The 16,399-nt window shown below is 40.3% G+C and overlaps 1 protein-coding gene across 1 annotated transcript in view; it reads left to right on the forward strand.

Moving 5' to 3' along the window:
• Positions 1 to 10,100, forward strand: part of LOC109882980 (phosphatidate cytidylyltransferase 1) — a 61,653-nt gene extending 51,553 nt beyond the window's left edge. Inside the window, exons 9-13 of the mRNA XM_031816626.1 lie at positions 418 to 486; positions 1,236 to 1,388; positions 2,888 to 3,007; positions 4,203 to 4,306; positions 7,085 to 10,100. Coding sequence (XP_031672486.1) covers positions 418 to 486; positions 1,236 to 1,388; positions 2,888 to 3,007; positions 4,203 to 4,306; positions 7,085 to 7,220 — 582 coding nt within the window. The 3' untranslated portion in view covers positions 7,221 to 10,100. The remainder of the gene's footprint in view (positions 1 to 417; positions 487 to 1,235; positions 1,389 to 2,887; positions 3,008 to 4,202; positions 4,307 to 7,084) is intronic.
• Positions 10,101 to 16,399: the final 6,299 nt, after the last annotated feature.

Genomic DNA, 16,399 nt, shown 5'->3' on the forward strand with positions numbered 1-16,399 from the left:
GTTGTTATTTATTGTTGTTATTTATTGTTGTTATTTATTGTTGTTATTTATTGTTGTTATTTATTGTTGTTATTTATTGTTATTTATTGTTGTTGTTATTTATTATTGTTGTTATTTATTGTTGTTGTTATTTATTGTTGTTGTTATTTATTGTTGTTGTTATTTATTGTTGTTGTTATTTATTGTTGTTGTTATTTATTGTTGTTGTTATTTATTGTTGTTGTTATTTATTGTTGTTGTTATTTATTGTTGTTGTTATTTATTGTTGTTGTTATTTGTTTATTGTTGTTGTTTATTGTTGTTGTTTGTTGTTGTTATTTATTGTTGTTATTTATTGTTGTTGTTATTTATTGTTGTTGTTATTTATTGTTGTTATTTATTATTGTTGTTATTTATTATTGTTGTTATTTATTACAGCTGTCTCCCAAGAAGACGTGGGAGGGATTCATAGGAGGGTTCTTTGGAACCCTGGTCTTTGGATTCATAGTGAGTATTACAGTATGACAGCATGGTAATAGAATGGAATAAAGTTTAACAACATGGTAATAGAATGGAATAAAGTTTAACAACATGGTAATAGTATGGAATAAAGTTTAACAACATGGTAATAGTATGGAATAAAGTTTAACAACATGGTAATAGTATGGAATAAAGTTTAACAACATGGTAATAGTATGGAATAAAGTTTAACAACATGGTAATAGAATGGAATAAAGTTTAACAACATGGTAATAGTATGGAATAAAGTTTAACAACATGGTAATAGTATGGAATAAAGTTTAACAACATGGTAATAGTATGGAATAAAGTTTAACAACATGGTAATAGTATGGAATAAAGTTTAACAACATGGTAATAGTATGGAATAAAGTTTAACAACATGGTAATAGTATGGAATAAAGTTTAACAACATGGTAATAGTGTGGAATAAAGTTTAACAACATGGTAATAGTATGGAATAAAGTTTAACAACATGGTAATAGTATGGAATAAAGTTTAACAACATGGTAATAATATGGAATAAAGTTTAACAACATGGTAATAGAATGGAATAAAGTTTAACAACATGGTAATAGAATGGAATAAAGTTTAACAACATGGTAATAGTATGGAATAAAGTTTAACAACATGGTAATAATATGGAATAAAGTTTAACATGGTAATAGTATGGAATAAAGTTTAACAGCATGCTAATAGTATGGAATAACATCTCTGTGTTTCTTCTCTCCTGCTAGCTGGCATACCTGCTAGCTCAGTTCCAGTACTTTGTCTGTCCCGTGGAATACAACAGTGAGACCAACCGTTTCACTGCGGAGTGTGAACCCTCGGACATTTTCGTGATGCACGAGTACACATTGCCCTTCACTGTCCAGAGCATCCTCAGATGGGTAAGGGGACCTTTACAGTTGTACATTTCACCCCCCCCCCCCCCAGAAATCCTGTCTGAATAATTCCTGTTTGGGGAATTCCCTAACATCTTATTCTCTGCTGGTCCCAGAAGACCTCTAACTGGGCAAAGCAGTGGCATTTGGGAATGTTTTGGGGGATTTTGCCAACAGGGCCAAAGGTTATCTGGTCATAGAAGGTCAGCGCCTCTAGGCTGCGTGCTTTATTCTAGCCCAGCAGTCCTGGGCTCACCTGCTCTGACAAGTAGTGTGCCTTTCCTGTGGTCCTGGATGGCTTAGACACGAGGCAAACCTTTGTGTTCTTAGGCTGAGTTTTACACAGGCAGTCCAATTCTGGGCAAAAAAAAAAGAGCTTATCTGATTGGTCAAAAGACCCAATTAGTGGCAAAAAGATCAGAATTAGGATGCCTGTATTACTGGTCTGGTGAGAACAGAAGTCTGAGAGGCCTGCTGTTGTGTGTACTAGACATGATCAGTAATACAGGCATCCTAATTCTGGTCTGGTGAGAACAGAAGTCTGAGAGGCCTGCTGTTGTGTGTACTAGACATGATCAGTAATACAGGCATCCTAATTCTGGTCTGGTGAGAACAGAAGTCTGAGAGGCCTGCTGTTGTGTGTACTAGACATGATCAGTAATACAGGCATCCTAATTCTGGTCTGGTGAGAACAGAAGTCTGAGAGACCTGCTGTTGTGTGTACTAGACATGATCGATGCTTAATTGTATTTTACTACATGTTGCTCAAACATTTACTTACTAGCTGGTTACAACTAAATAGTAGTGCTTGTTTCAATGAATCCAAGGGAAATGCTAAAGTGTCTGCCTCTCTGTCTTCTTCTGTCTGCCTCTCTGTCTTCTTCTGTCTGCCTCTCTGTCTTCTTCTGTCTGCCTGTCTGTCTGTCTGTCTCTGTCTGTCTGTCTGTCTGTGCCTCTGCCTCTCTGTCTTCTTCTGTCTGCCTGTCTGTCTGTCTGTCTGTCTGTCTGTCTGTCTGTCTGTCTGTCTGTCTGCCTGTCTGCCTGTCTGTCTGTGTCTGTCTGTGCCTCTGCCTCTCTGTCTTCTTCTGTCTGCCTCTCTGTCTTCTTCTGTCTGCCTCTCTGTCTTCTTCTGTCTGCCTCTCTGTCTTCTTCTGTCTGCCTGTCTGTCTCTGTCTGTCTGTCTGTCTGTCTGTCTGTCTGTCTGTCTGTCTGTCTGTCTGTCTGTCTGTCTGTCTGTGCCTCTGCCTCTCTGTCTTCTTCTGTCTGCCTCTCTGTCTTCTTCTGTCTGCCTCTCTGTCTTCTTCTGTCTGCCTGTCTGTCTGCCTGTCTGCCTGTCTGCCTGTCTGCCTGTCTGCCTGTCTGCCTGTCTGCCTGTCTGTCTGTCTGTCTGTCTGTCTGTCTGTCTGTCTGTCTGTCTGTCTGTCTGTCTGTCTGTCTCTGCCTGCCTGTCTTCTTCTGTCTGTCTGTCTGTCTGCCTGTCTGTCTGTCTCTGTCTGTCTGTACAGAAAACGGTGACCATCTACCCATACCAGATCCACAGCGTGGCGCTCTCCACCTTCGGCTCTCTCATTGGTCCTTTTGGAGGATTCTTCGCCAGCGGATTCAAACGAGCGTTCAAGATTAAAGTGAGAACAGAGACATACACACACACACACACACACACACACACACACACAAAGGCCTACGCTTGGCTATGCTTGTTTAATTAACTAAATATTTGTGTAGGATTATTTCCATGGATACCTTAAAGACATAATCATGATGATTTGTCTGTAAGTAGTCTTGGGCGGTATCCAGATTGTCGTACTGTTCTTCTGCCATCCCGGGGTTTACGGTATTTCCAGCATAGTACACTAGGGGGCACTAAATACACACACACACACACACACACACAAAAAATACATTTTTTTGAGTTCTCATGAACACGTTTTAGCTAAATGCTAACGAAGGGAAAACAAACCAACTAATTGCAGACTGCCAAGTCCAGCTCATAAAGCTATAGCAAGCTACTTTAATCTCCTCATGTAGTTGTACAAGTTGACTGCGGGTATTCACTTCATATTCAAATGTATTGAAAAACTTTAAAGAAATAGTATTCAGCTCATAAAGGTATAGCGAGTAAACATTGAGTGAGTGTGGAAATTTTACAAGTTGAAAGTGAAATAAGAAAAATTGTGCAAATGAACAAAGTTGTTTTATGCAGTTCTTAAAATATCTGATGGTAACATTTAGTAGTGAATAACACACAAGTGTAACTTAATCACCTGATTGCACCACACGAGGCTTTGGGACTCCCGCTTTCTCCCGTGATGCTCGTTACGATGAACACGCGACTGGCTGCTGTTCTGGGAACCTACGGTGAAGCTTCATAATGTAAAGTTATTGTAACAGGCGACATGAAGGATGCAACCTACTTTAATCTCCTCATGTAGTTGTACAAGTTGACTGCGGGTATTCACTTCATATTCAAATGTATTGAAAAACTTTAAAGAAATAGTATTCAGCGGTATTGAAAAAAACATCTCGTGGGTATTTCCAAATATGTTATACTGCTCAAGCCTAGTAGTAACTTCTCTCTCTCCTGTCAGGACCTTCTCTGTAGTAACTTCTGTCTCTCCTGTCAGGACCTTCTCTGTAGTAACTTCTCTCTCCTGTCAGGACCTTCTCTGTAGTAACTTCTCTCTCTCGTCAGGACCTTCTCTGTAGTAACTTCTCTCTCTCTCTCCTGTCAGGACCTTCTCTGTAGTAACTTCTCTCTCTCTCTCTCTCTCTCTCTCCTGTCAGGACCTTCTCTGTAGTAACCTCTCTCTCTCCTGTCAGGACTTTGCAGACACAATCCCTGGTCACGGAGGCATCATGGATCGCTTCGACTGTCAGTATCTGATGGCTACCTTCACTCATGTTTACATAGCCAGCTTCATCAGGTAAGGGTCGTCACTTTAACATAGCCAGCTTCATCGGGTAAGGGTCGTCACTTTAACCTAGCCAGCTTCATCGGGTAAGGGTCGTCACTTTAACCTAGCCAGCTTCATCGGGTAAGGGTCGTCACTTTAACCTAGCCAGCTTCATCGGGTAAGGGTCGTCACTTTAACCTAGCCAGCTTCATCGGGTAAGGGTCGTCACATTAACCTAGCCAGCTTCATCGGGTAAGGGTCGTCACTTTAACCTAGCCAGCTTCATCGGGTAAGGGTCGTCACTTTAACCTAGCCAGCTTCATCGGGTAAGGGTCGTCACATTAACGTAGCCAGACAAATACCCATAATGCACTACTTGGGGAATAGGGAGTAATTGACATAGTTTATTAGCCAGTTTACATCAGCTTTTATCAGGCATGGATGATCTTTAAGCTGATCAATAGGCAGCAACTGTTCATTTAAAGGGGCAATTAGGTGGTACTGGAAGTGTTTTGGTGAAAAGCTGAGGGACTGTAACCGTTCGCCAATTCATAGTCAGATTTATGGATGCAAGGACTGACCATCCAAGACATCAATATTATAGTTTTTTTTTTTACAAAAAATCCATATCGCAATACATTTCCTGAATTGATGCGACAACGATAAAGAGAACAATAATTGTTAAATTTCCCTTTAAACTACTGCTATTAGTGTGATGGTTGTAGCCATCAAGTGTCTCATTAACAATCACCCATATTAGCAAACTTATTGTATTTAATTTCAAACTTCACATTTCTCTAGTATAGGCTACTTATCATAATGAACGATATCAACAAAATGCCTGCAATGAGTGGTCGGTGTCGATGAGTGGTCGGTGTCGATGAGTGGTCGGTGTCGATGAGTGGTCGGTGTCGATGAGTGGTCGGTGTCGATGAGTGGTCGGTGTCGATATGAGTGGTCGGTGTCGATATGAGTGGTCGGTGTCGATGAGAGTGGTCGGTGTCGATAAGGTGTCGATGAGAGTGGTCGGTGTCGATGTCGATGAGTGGTCGGTGTCGATGAGTGGTCGGTGTCGATGAGTGGTCGTGTCGGTGTGGTTTGATTTGATTTTCAGTCGGTGTGGTTGGTGTCGATAAGGTGTCTGTGGTCGGTGTGGTCGGTAACAATCATTTTGGTTTATCGTCCCAGCTCTAGTTTTAACCATGTTTTGAGGCTGTGTTTGGTTACTAACAGTAAAACAAGCTTCTATATGGGATATCAAGAGGCATGTAATGGCTATATGTCATCAATTTCAAACTGTCACAGCAGTTTGTGTCTAACTGACGGCCAGACGGAGAGAGATGGTGGCCGGTTGGATAGATGGTCACCTCCAAGCTGTTTAGATCAGGGGTTGGTGTCTAACTGACGGCCAGACGGAGAGAGATGGTGGCCAGTTGGATAGATGGTCACCTCCAAGCTGTTTAGATCAGGGGTTGGTGTCTAACTGACGGCCAGACGGAGAGAGATGGTGGCCGGTTGGATAGATGGTCACCTCCAAGCTGTTTAGATCAGGGGTTGGTGTCTAACTGACAGCCAGACGGAGAGAGATGGTGGCCAGTTGGATAGATGGTCACCTCCAAGCTGTTTAGATCAGGGGTTGGTGTCTGACGGCCAGATGGAGAGCGATGGTGGCCAGTCATAAAAATAGGATTGTGAAAGTCCTTCTGTCTCTATACAAGATGGTGTGTTGGTGACTGGAGTTTAGGCTGTGGTGTGTTTATCTGTTCCAGAGGTCCCAACTCCAGTAAGATGTTAACAATAATGACTTGTGGTTTAATGACAGGTTAATGGTAGTTATGTGTTATGGCTGACCCTGTCCTGTGGTTTGATAGGAGATTTGGGGTCGTGATCTCAGACCCTGTCCTGTGGTTTGATAGGAGATTTGGGGTCGTGATCTCAGACCCTGTCCTGTGGTTTGATAGGAGATTTGGGGTCGTGATCTCAGACCCTGTCCTGTGGTTTGATAAGCAGCTGTTTATATTATAATATGTTAATGTTATGTTAATGTTATGTTAATGTTATGTCTGTGTTCCAGAGGTCCCAGCAGCTGTTTATATTATAATATGTTAATGTTATGTTAATATTATGTTAATGTTATGTCTGTGTTCCAGAGGTCCCAGCAGCTGTTTATATTATAATATGTTAATATTATGTTAATGTTATGTCTGTGTTCCAGAGGTCCCAGCAGCTGTTTATATTATAATATGTTAATATTATGTTAATGTTATGTCTGTGCTCCAGAGGTCCCAACCCCAGCAGCTGTTTATATTATAATGTTATGTCAAGGTGTTTATATTATAATATGTTAATGTTATGTTAATATTATGTTAATGTTATGTTAATGTTATGTCTGTGCTCCAGAGGTCCCAACCCTAGCAGCTGTTTATATTATAATGTTATGTCAAGGTGTTTATATTATAATATGTTAATGTTATGTTAATATTATGTTAATGTTATGTTAATGTTATGTCTGTGTTCCAGAGGTCCCAGCAGCTGTTTATATTATAATATGTTATGTTAATGTTATGTTAATGTTATGTTAATGTTATGTCTGTGCTCCAGAGGTCCCAACCCTAGCAGCTGTTTATATTATAATGTTATGTCAAGGTGTTTATATTATAATATGTTAATGTTATGTTAATATTATGTTAATGTTATGTTAATGTTATGTCTGTGTTCCAGGGGTCCCAGCAGCTGTTTATATTATAATATGTTAATGTTATGTTAATATTATGTTAATGTTATGTTAATGTTATGTCTGTGTTCCAGGGGTCCCAACCCCAGCAAGGTGTTACAGCAGCTGTTGGTCCTGCAGCCAGAGCAGCAGCTCAGTATCTTCAACGCCATGAGAGACCGCCTGAGAGACAGGGGAATACTGCCCCCTGCTGCCACGGAGGCGATGTAGAACACACACGCAAGAGGGGGAGAGTGTGTGTGTGTGTGTGAGTGAGAGAGCGAGAGGAAGAGTTTGGCTGTGTGTGTGTGTGTCTGAGAGAGAGGAAGAGTTTGGCTGTGTGTGTGTGAGAGAGAGGAAGAGTTTGGCTGTGTGTGTGTGTGTGTCTGAGAGAGTGTCTTCGGCTGCTTGTGTGTGGCCTGCACCTTCTTCCAGACACTCATCCCTCATCTGCCCAGCGTCTGTTTGTTTTCTTTTCTTGTTTCTAACCAGTCATTACTGTGAACTAAGATGTTGCTCCCAGCATCAAGGAGTTACCAATAACAGCAGCCACAACAACACGTTCAGACTGTCATAGCTACCACTGGGACCTGCATGAGTACCTAACTACACAAACAAACTGCATCAACCGACCGTTATGCTACCAAGCTAACAGCAGCGTCAACCGACCGTTATGCTAGCTAGCAGCAGCGTCAACCGACCGTTATGCTACCAAGCTAACAGCAGCGTCAACCGACCGTTATGCTACCAAGCTAGCAGCAGCATCAACCGACCGTTATGCTACCAAGCTAGCTAGCAGCAGCATCAACCGACCGTTATGCTACCAAGCAAACTACCAGCAGCATCAACCGACCGTTATGCTACCAAGCTAGCTAGCAGCAGCATTAACCGACCGTTATGCTACCAAGCTAGCTAGCAACAGCATCAACCGACTGTTATGCTACCAAGCTAGCTAACTTAAAGACTAAAGGCTGCGTTGCTCTGAACAGAATGTCTTCCTAAACAAAAATGGATCCTAACTTAAGCACACAGATCGGGGACAGTGGATGACTGACTGACTTGACGGTTTCTCTACGGATGTACGGAGAACATTGCACTGATTGAAGGAAGAATCGTGGTAAAGCTTTTACAATACAAGGCTATCAGCGTATCCTGGGTTAGTGTCTTGGTGTTGGAAGTGGTTTTAAAGCAACAACGGGGTTGTTGTATTCACTAGACACCAAACGGAGGGGAAAACGGACTGAAAACAGGGACCTGGCCTGAATTTGTCCAACAAGAAAAGCCTGTTTTTAACTTTCTGTTGCCCTTAGTGCTACGATGTGAAATACGACCCAGAGGACAAAAAAATAAACGTGTTTTTGTATGTCAGCTGCTCCAACATGTTTTCAAGATACTAAATACACTTGACTTAGGCTTTGGCCGTTTAGTATGATCTATCTATCTGAGATAATGGTGTTCACTAAACTTAATATAGGACCTCTAAATTTTTTTTTTTATGATAAAAATGGAGAACATGAAGCATGTTTCTAAATTATATTGTTCATTACTGCTGAAAACATTGTTTCCCCCCCCCCCCCCTCTATGAACTTCTTTTAGGTTCTAGATATACCTATTGTAGGTATTGGCAATTAACCTCAACCTTGAGATAGATGGAGCTTGTGTGTAACCTTGGACGTAAACAAACAAACGCAGTAACTATAGCAACCAGCACACTGTTCTTATTTCCAATGTATTACTGTACATAGAATATAACATATATATATTTAGCTGAACAAAGACCTAATATCAAATCTGTGACTTGTCAAAATATACTAATATGGTAGCCCTATTATAAACACAACAATTACATGGGATGTAAATAATAATTTGATAATATACCTATATATACATACATTGAGTGTACAAAACATTAAGAACACCTTCACTAATATTGAGTTGGACACCCCCTTTTGCCTTCAGAACAGCCTCAATTCGTCAGGTTGTGGACTCTACAAGGTGTTGAAAGCGTTCCACAGGGATGCTGGCCCCAATGCTTCTCACAGTTGGGTCAAGTTGGCTTGTGGTCCTTTGGGTGGTGGACTGTTCTTGATAAACACAGGAAACTGTTGAGCGTGAGAAAACCAGCAGCGTTGCAGTTCTTGACACAAACCGTCGCGCCTGGCACCTACTACCCTACCCCGTTCAAAGACACTTTGTATGTGTGCCCCCCCCCCCCCCCCCCCATTCACCCTCTGAATGGCACACATACACAATCGATGTCTCATGGCTTAAACATCCTTCTTTAACCCGTCTCCTCCCCTTTCATCTACACTTATTGAAGTGGATTTAACATCAATAAGGGATCATATCACCTGGATCCTCCTGGTCAGTCTATGTCATGGAGAGAGAGAGAGCAGGTGTTCTTAGTGCGTTTTGTATACTCGGTGTATATACACATAAGTTGAACTGGTGTCTGCTGCTGTGGGGAACGTGTGGGGGTAACTTAAAACATATTTACTTGAGATTGTGAGGAAATAATGTTGTACTTCCTTCCTGTCTAGCCTGTTTTAACCAATGAGTTTAGTTCCACTGTATCTGTCATCCGGTGTCCATTCCAACTCACTTGAGCTGAGCCACTCCCCACTCCCCAATATTCTACTTCTTACTAGACTCAATGTTTTGTCAAACTGTGTAAAGAAGAAAAATATTTTTTTAGAAGTCTACTTATTTGTTTGAATTGCTCTTAACAATTATTTAATTATAAGGTAATATGCAAGTGGTAACATTTGATGTTAGGATTACAGTGTGAGACTAAGTACAGTAGGGGTGTGTGTGTGTATAATACATATAACATATACTATATTCAGAAGAATAGTTGTATCTTTCAGCAATATTTGATCTTTAATATGCAAGGGTTGAATCTATGAAAATAATATGGATGGGATTTCTGTGTTGGGCTGGTATTCAATCAAACACACAGTACGGGAAAACACTGCACTGTGGGAGAAAAAAAAACATTACTACTGTGCAAAACTTGAAAAACACTATTTTAAGTCATGTGATTCATAGACCATGTTTACTGGGTGAAGAAAAAATCTGAAAATAAAACTCACTTTGATTTGAATGAGTTCATGAAAGACTGCTGGGTTTTTTATATTGGAAAACTTTTTCCAGATTTTTTAATTTATTTTCTTCCTCGTCTGGTCTTTGATTGAATCGGACCCATCTGTTCTGATTAACAGAGAGAGAGAGAGAGAGAGAGAGAGAGAGAGAGATCCTTCCTGAAACGTTTACCAAAGCACGGTCCACATTTTAGAACCACTGTCTTAACTCCCCTAATGAATGATACAGTAGTCACTCCTAGCCTGGATAAACCAGACTGAAAGCTGGTGAATGCAGCGTTCCAATCTGGGTTCACCAGGCTAAGCAACTCCCACGGTCATTCCCAAACAGACGGAGCCCTCCTTTGCTCTCCCTTGGCCCTTGTTCGACCCCTATAGCTGATCTGAAAGGACCTAGTGTGGACACGAGAGTTTTTTTTTTGTTTAGTTTGGGATAAGGCGTAAGTGTTGTAGGACCCTAGCCTGGTTCCAGATGTCGCCATCTAATTTGATCATTATCACAAGACATTAAAAATGGTCGTAGGAGTTGCAGGAACTCCCTTTTTTTTAATGAACTGTGTACAGTAATGCCTGTCGTGTCACGTTGTCCTGTTCTCAGTACGTATCCGTTTATTGTTGGGTATGTCCTACTGGAAAACCAAAAGGAAATTAGCCTGGTTCCAGATCTCATTTTTGCTGTCCTAGTGCAAACTCCTATGGCATGTCTTTGTTACACTGGACAACACAAACAGAAATGGGACCAGGCTGAAAGGACATGGAACATCTACTGTGTTGATTTGATTCTCCAGGTTTTTACAAATTTTAAATTGATTTCCTCCAGAAGTTCATTTTATTTTGTGCTTCTTGAAATAATATCCGTGTGGAGTTCTGTGGACTTGGGACCAATTCTCTACTGTATAATTGTCGCTTCTAAAGCCTTCCCCATGGCGTGATGGCTCCTCTATTGGTTCCTCCTTGGGATAGCTTTACAGATGTCTCTTTTGTGGAAACTAAACTGTCCTCTCGCTTATTAAAACACAACTTGTGGATTATACTCCCTTAGAAATTAAACTTTTTTTCCCAATAGGAGAACCCTTTTTTTCCCAATAGGAGAACCCTTTTTTTCCCAATAGGAGAACCCTTTTTTTCCCAATAGGAGAACCCTTTTTTTCCCAATAGGAGAACCCTTTTTTTTGTTCCAGGTAGAAGAACCCTTTGGTGGTGATAAAGGTGCTATGTAGAACCTTGCGTTTAGTGAAAGGAGAAATAGTTATTTTCAGATGGTTCTCCTATGGGGACAATCGAAGAACCCTTTTCTGGTAGCACCTACATTTTCTAAGAGTGTACTGCATGTGCGTTTAAAAACAACCTAACCAAAAGTAGAGCTATCAAAAGCAAAGATTGTGGTCAAGTTTACGAGACTTCCTAAGCTATGATAAGTTATGATCATAACTTAAGTTAGTAACTCATCATAACTTAAGTTAGTAACTCAACCAGAACATGGTTAGTAACTTAAGTTATTGCGTGGTTTAAGTTATAATATTGTGATGATCAGTTCTGTTAATAATTTAACCCCAATACTGTTCGTTAGCACAGTAGTATTGCAACGAACTTGACCTAAAGTGTCAGATATTTGGCAGGTATTATGCATCTGAAAAAGTTGGGGGGTCTCATGTCTTACTTTTTATAATTTTTCTTTGTTTTTTTTAATTGTATTTTTTTGTGTCTAGACATTAAAAAAAAAATCTTTAGCAAAAAACACCATATTAAAAATATTTTTATAAAACCACAGGGAGATGTTTTCCTGATAAATTATCTGCTATTTAAAGAACATGATATTATGTTATGTGCCCTTAAGGAAACACAAGAATTGTTCTCATATCTTCTTCTTTTTCTCCAGCCTCTTTGCTAAGATGATTTTTAAAATGTTTTTAAAATATTTTTTATTAACATGTTAATCCACTCCGTGAACATTTGCTCATTAGATCTGTTTGAATGTTTAACACGGACACAATACTTCAACATTTTATATTTTACACTGTCTGGTTAATCCCTCTTATTTCAGACGTGTCACTCAACAGTCTTGGTGACCTACAAGTAGGTACATGGGGAAATACAAGGCCGTCTCCCATGCACTGTAAGGCTTTGTCCCATAGGGGGTGTACAAACGAGCTTTCCCACAATGCATCTAGGAGGGTTCTTTTTGACCCGTTCACATCGGCAACACACATCAATCATCCTGTGACAAACCCATCCTATGTAACCGTTTTAGGTGGAGTAAAATAAAAAATATATGAAGAAAAAACAATGTTAAATTGTATACCTTTTTCTCTTGGCTTCTCTGACATGTTTGCCCTATATCTGACATAATATACAACCATGTCTTATCTATCTCGCAGTTGTAAATCCCTTTGTCACAATTCTCAAAATTTCAAAGTTGTCATTATGAACTTTTTCCACAGTATTTTGTAACGTAAATGAAGCTGATTTGTACAGAACATGGTAGTGAAGAAATCTACCTCATCCGTTGCCTTTTGACATAACGGCACCACCTAGTGTTGAGACACAGCTTTTAATGAGCATATCTCTATACCTCATTACTACACTTTATTTTATTTTAATTGGCATATCTCTATACCTCATCGCATTTGATTTGACATAGATTTACATTAGCATATATCTCCATACCTCATTATCACACAGTTTATACTTATTCCCCATTTCTTCAAATGACAAAAAAGACCTAATTCTTGTGCAGGTCACCCAGAGTATGAACCCCTTCTCTTATCCATTTCCCCCAAATGATTGACTGCTTCCCCATTCCAATAGCAGGATTCTACCACTCAGAAGCATATCTTGGTCTATGTAGAGACTCTTTGATCCTTGTATGTAATTGACATTCACTCTGCCCTAGAATGGCCTAGAATTGGATTGATGTCCTGCATTTCTGTATCATTGGCTCCTTTTTTGGGATAGAATATTTAACGTCCTAAAGGAATTGTCAAACCACTTTCCAACCCGCCTCACCTCATTTCATTGAAAATAATAAGTTATTCTTAAGTGACTTACCTAGTTAAATAAAGAAAAAAGAAAAAGTCACGTTATACAGGACTACATCTAGTGGCTGTCTTAACTCTCTTTCTTTAGGGGAATGCATTTTCTGCGTACTGATGCGTGGTCTTTTTCCCACCCATATAAAGTCTTTAATAATACCATTATACTGCTTAAAAGGTTATGATGGAATGCATATCGGTAGCGTCATTGATATTAGTGATGCGCTGGTCAGCTGTTTGTTCAACCGTATCCAGCCTGGATGCTCGTAACCCATCCGCAACTGCCGGACTAAATGTGATCGTGAAAATCTGAGGGGTGGACCCGATCCAAACCCGCCAAGCCACCTTTTCTGACTTCAAGAAATGCTTAATTCTGAAGGAGTTAATATTTTGATTATGTGAGAGGTTATAGACTTCTCACATATAGACCTCTAGACTGTAGGTCTACTCCTTCAGAATTAAGCATTTCTTAAAGTCAGTGATACACCAAATGTAGGAACAGGAGCTGAGAAATACGATTAATTTCTTTCAGCAATTTGAGAGAATGCGAATCCACAGTTAGGGTCCGTCTGTAAAGGTGGCTTCTTTATCAGCGGCATAAAAGCTGATAGTACACATACAATATTCATACAAGCCTAACTGAAATCTTATTCCGTCCATTTAACTAATCGGAACAGTAGGCTACAGTTGCCTTGACGTGCCATAGGTCTATTTGAAGTCTCCATCTTGTGACTGGAATTAGTATAGCCCTTCACAATCACCACTTAACCACATTTTACCCCAAACGCGACTTTTCTGGTCCTCCCTTCTCTTTACTTCCTCTTATTGAATTTAACTCTTACCATACCCCATTCAAAGGCACTTATAGCGTTTGTCTTGCCCATTCACCCTGTGAATGGCACACATACACAGTCCTTGTCTCCATTGTCTCAAAAATCCTTCTTCAACCTGTCTCCTCCCCTTCATCTACACTGATTGAAGTGGATTATAAACAGGGGCATCAATAAGGGATCATATCTTTCACCTGGATTCACCAGGTCAGTCTGTCACAGAAAGAGCAGGTGTTCATAATGTTTTGTACAATTAGTCTATAGTGAAAAATACACAGTTAAAATATAATCGCAACATTCAACAATTTTACTGTGTAACAACAGTTCAGATAAGGAAATCAGTCAATTAAAAAAATAATCATTGTAAGTAAGGATTTGTTCTTAACCTACTTGCCTAGTTAAATAAAGGTTCAATTAAAATTTGCTCAGCATATGTGGGAACTCCATCAAGACTGTTGGAAAAGCATTCCAGGTGAAGCTGGTTGAGAGAATGCCAAGTGTGTGCAAAGCTGTCATCAAGGCCTGCAGCAAGGTGAAGCAAGTTCATGTTTTCAACAGTTATAGGACCTGCAGCAAGGTGAAGCAAGTTCATGTTTTCAACAGTTATAGGACCTGCAGCAAGTTGAAGCAAGTTCATGTTTTCAACAGTTATAGGACCTGCAGCAAGGTGAAGCAAGTTCATATTTTCAACAGTTATAGGACCTGCAGCAAGGTGAAGCAACTTCATGTTTTCAACAGTTATAGGACCTGCAGCAAGGTGAAGCAAGTTCATGTTTTCAACAGTTATAGGACCTGCAGCAAGGTGAAGCAAGTTCATGTTTTCAACAGTTATAGGACCTGCAGCAAGGTGAAGCAAGTTCGTGTTTTCAACAGTTATAGGACCTGCAGCAAGGTGAAGCAAGTTCGTGTTTTCAACAGTTATAGGACCTGCAGCAAGGTGAAGCAACTTCATGTTTTCAACAGTTATAGGACCTGCAGCAAGGTGAAGCAAGTTCGTGTTTTCAACAGTTATAGGACCTGTAGCAAGGTGAAGCAAGTTCATGTTTTCAACAGTTATAGGACCTGCAGCAAGGTGAAGCAAGTTCATGTTTTCAACAGTTATAGGACCTGCAGCAAGGTGAAGCAAGTTCATATTTTCAACAGTTATAGGACCTGCAGCAAGGTGAAGCAAGTTCGTGTTTTCAACAGTTATAGGACCTGCAGCAAGGTGAAGCAAGTTCATATTTTCAACAGTTATAGGACCTGCAGCAAGGTGAAGCAAGTTCGTGTTTTCAACAGTTATAGGACCTGCAGCAAGGTGAAGCAAGTTCATGTTTTCAACAGTTATAGGACCTGCAGCAAGGTGAAGCAAGTTCATGTTTTCAACAGTTATAGGACCTGCAGCAAGGTGAAGCAAGTTCATGTTTTCAACAGTTTATAGGACCTGCAGCAAGGTGAAGCAACTTCATGTTTTCAACAGTTATAGGACCTGCAGCAAGGTGAAGCAAGTTCATGTTTTCAACAGTTATAGGACCTGCAGCAAGGTGAAGCAAGTTCATGTTTTCAACAGTTATAGGACCTGCAGCAAGGTGAAGCAAGTTCGTGTTTTCAACAGTTATAGGACCTGCAGCAAGGTGAAGCAAGTTCATGTTTTCAACAGTTATAGGATCTGCAGCAAGGTGAAGCAACTTCATGTTTTCAACAGTTATAGGACCTGCAGCAAGGTGAAGCAAGTTCATGTTTTCAACAGTTATAGGACCTGCAGCAAGGTGAAGCAAGTTCATGTTTTCAACAGTTATAGGACCTGCAGCAAGGTGAAGCAAGTTCATGTTTTCAACAGTTATAGGACCTGCAGCAAGTTGAAGCAAGTTCATGTTTTCAACAGTTATAGGACCTGCAGCAAGGTGAAGCAAGTTCATGTTTTCAACAGTTATAGGACCTGCAGCAAGGTGAAGCAAGTTCATGTTTTCAACAGTTATAGGACCTGCAGCAAGGTGAAGCAAGTTCGTGTTTTCAACAGTTATAGGACCTGCAGCAAGGTGAAGCAAGTTCGTGTTTTCAACAGTTATAGGACCTGCAGCAAGGTGAAGCAACTTCATGTTTTCAACAGTTATAGGACCTGCAGCAAGGTGAAGCAAGTTCGTGTTTTCAACAGTTATAGGACCTGTAGCAAGGTGAAGCAAGTTCATGTTTTCAACAGTTATAGGACCTGCAGCAAGGTGAAGCAAGTTCATGTTTTCAACAGTTATAGGACCTGCAGCAAGGTGAAGCAAGTTCATATTTTCAACAGTTATAGGACCTGCAGCAAGGTGAAGCAAGTTCGTGTTTTCAACAGTTATAGGACCTGCAGCAAGGTGAAGCAAGTTCATGTTTTCAACAGTTATAGGACCTGCAGCAAGTTGAAGCAAGTTCATGTTTTCAACAGTTATAGGACCTGCAGCAAGGTGAAGCAAGTTCATGTTTTCAAC

The sequence above is a fragment of the Oncorhynchus kisutch genome, linkage group LG3 (assembly GCF_002021735.2).
Source record: "Oncorhynchus kisutch isolate 150728-3 linkage group LG3, Okis_V2, whole genome shotgun sequence".
Taxonomy (NCBI): Eukaryota; Metazoa; Chordata; class Actinopteri; order Salmoniformes; family Salmonidae; genus Oncorhynchus; species Oncorhynchus kisutch.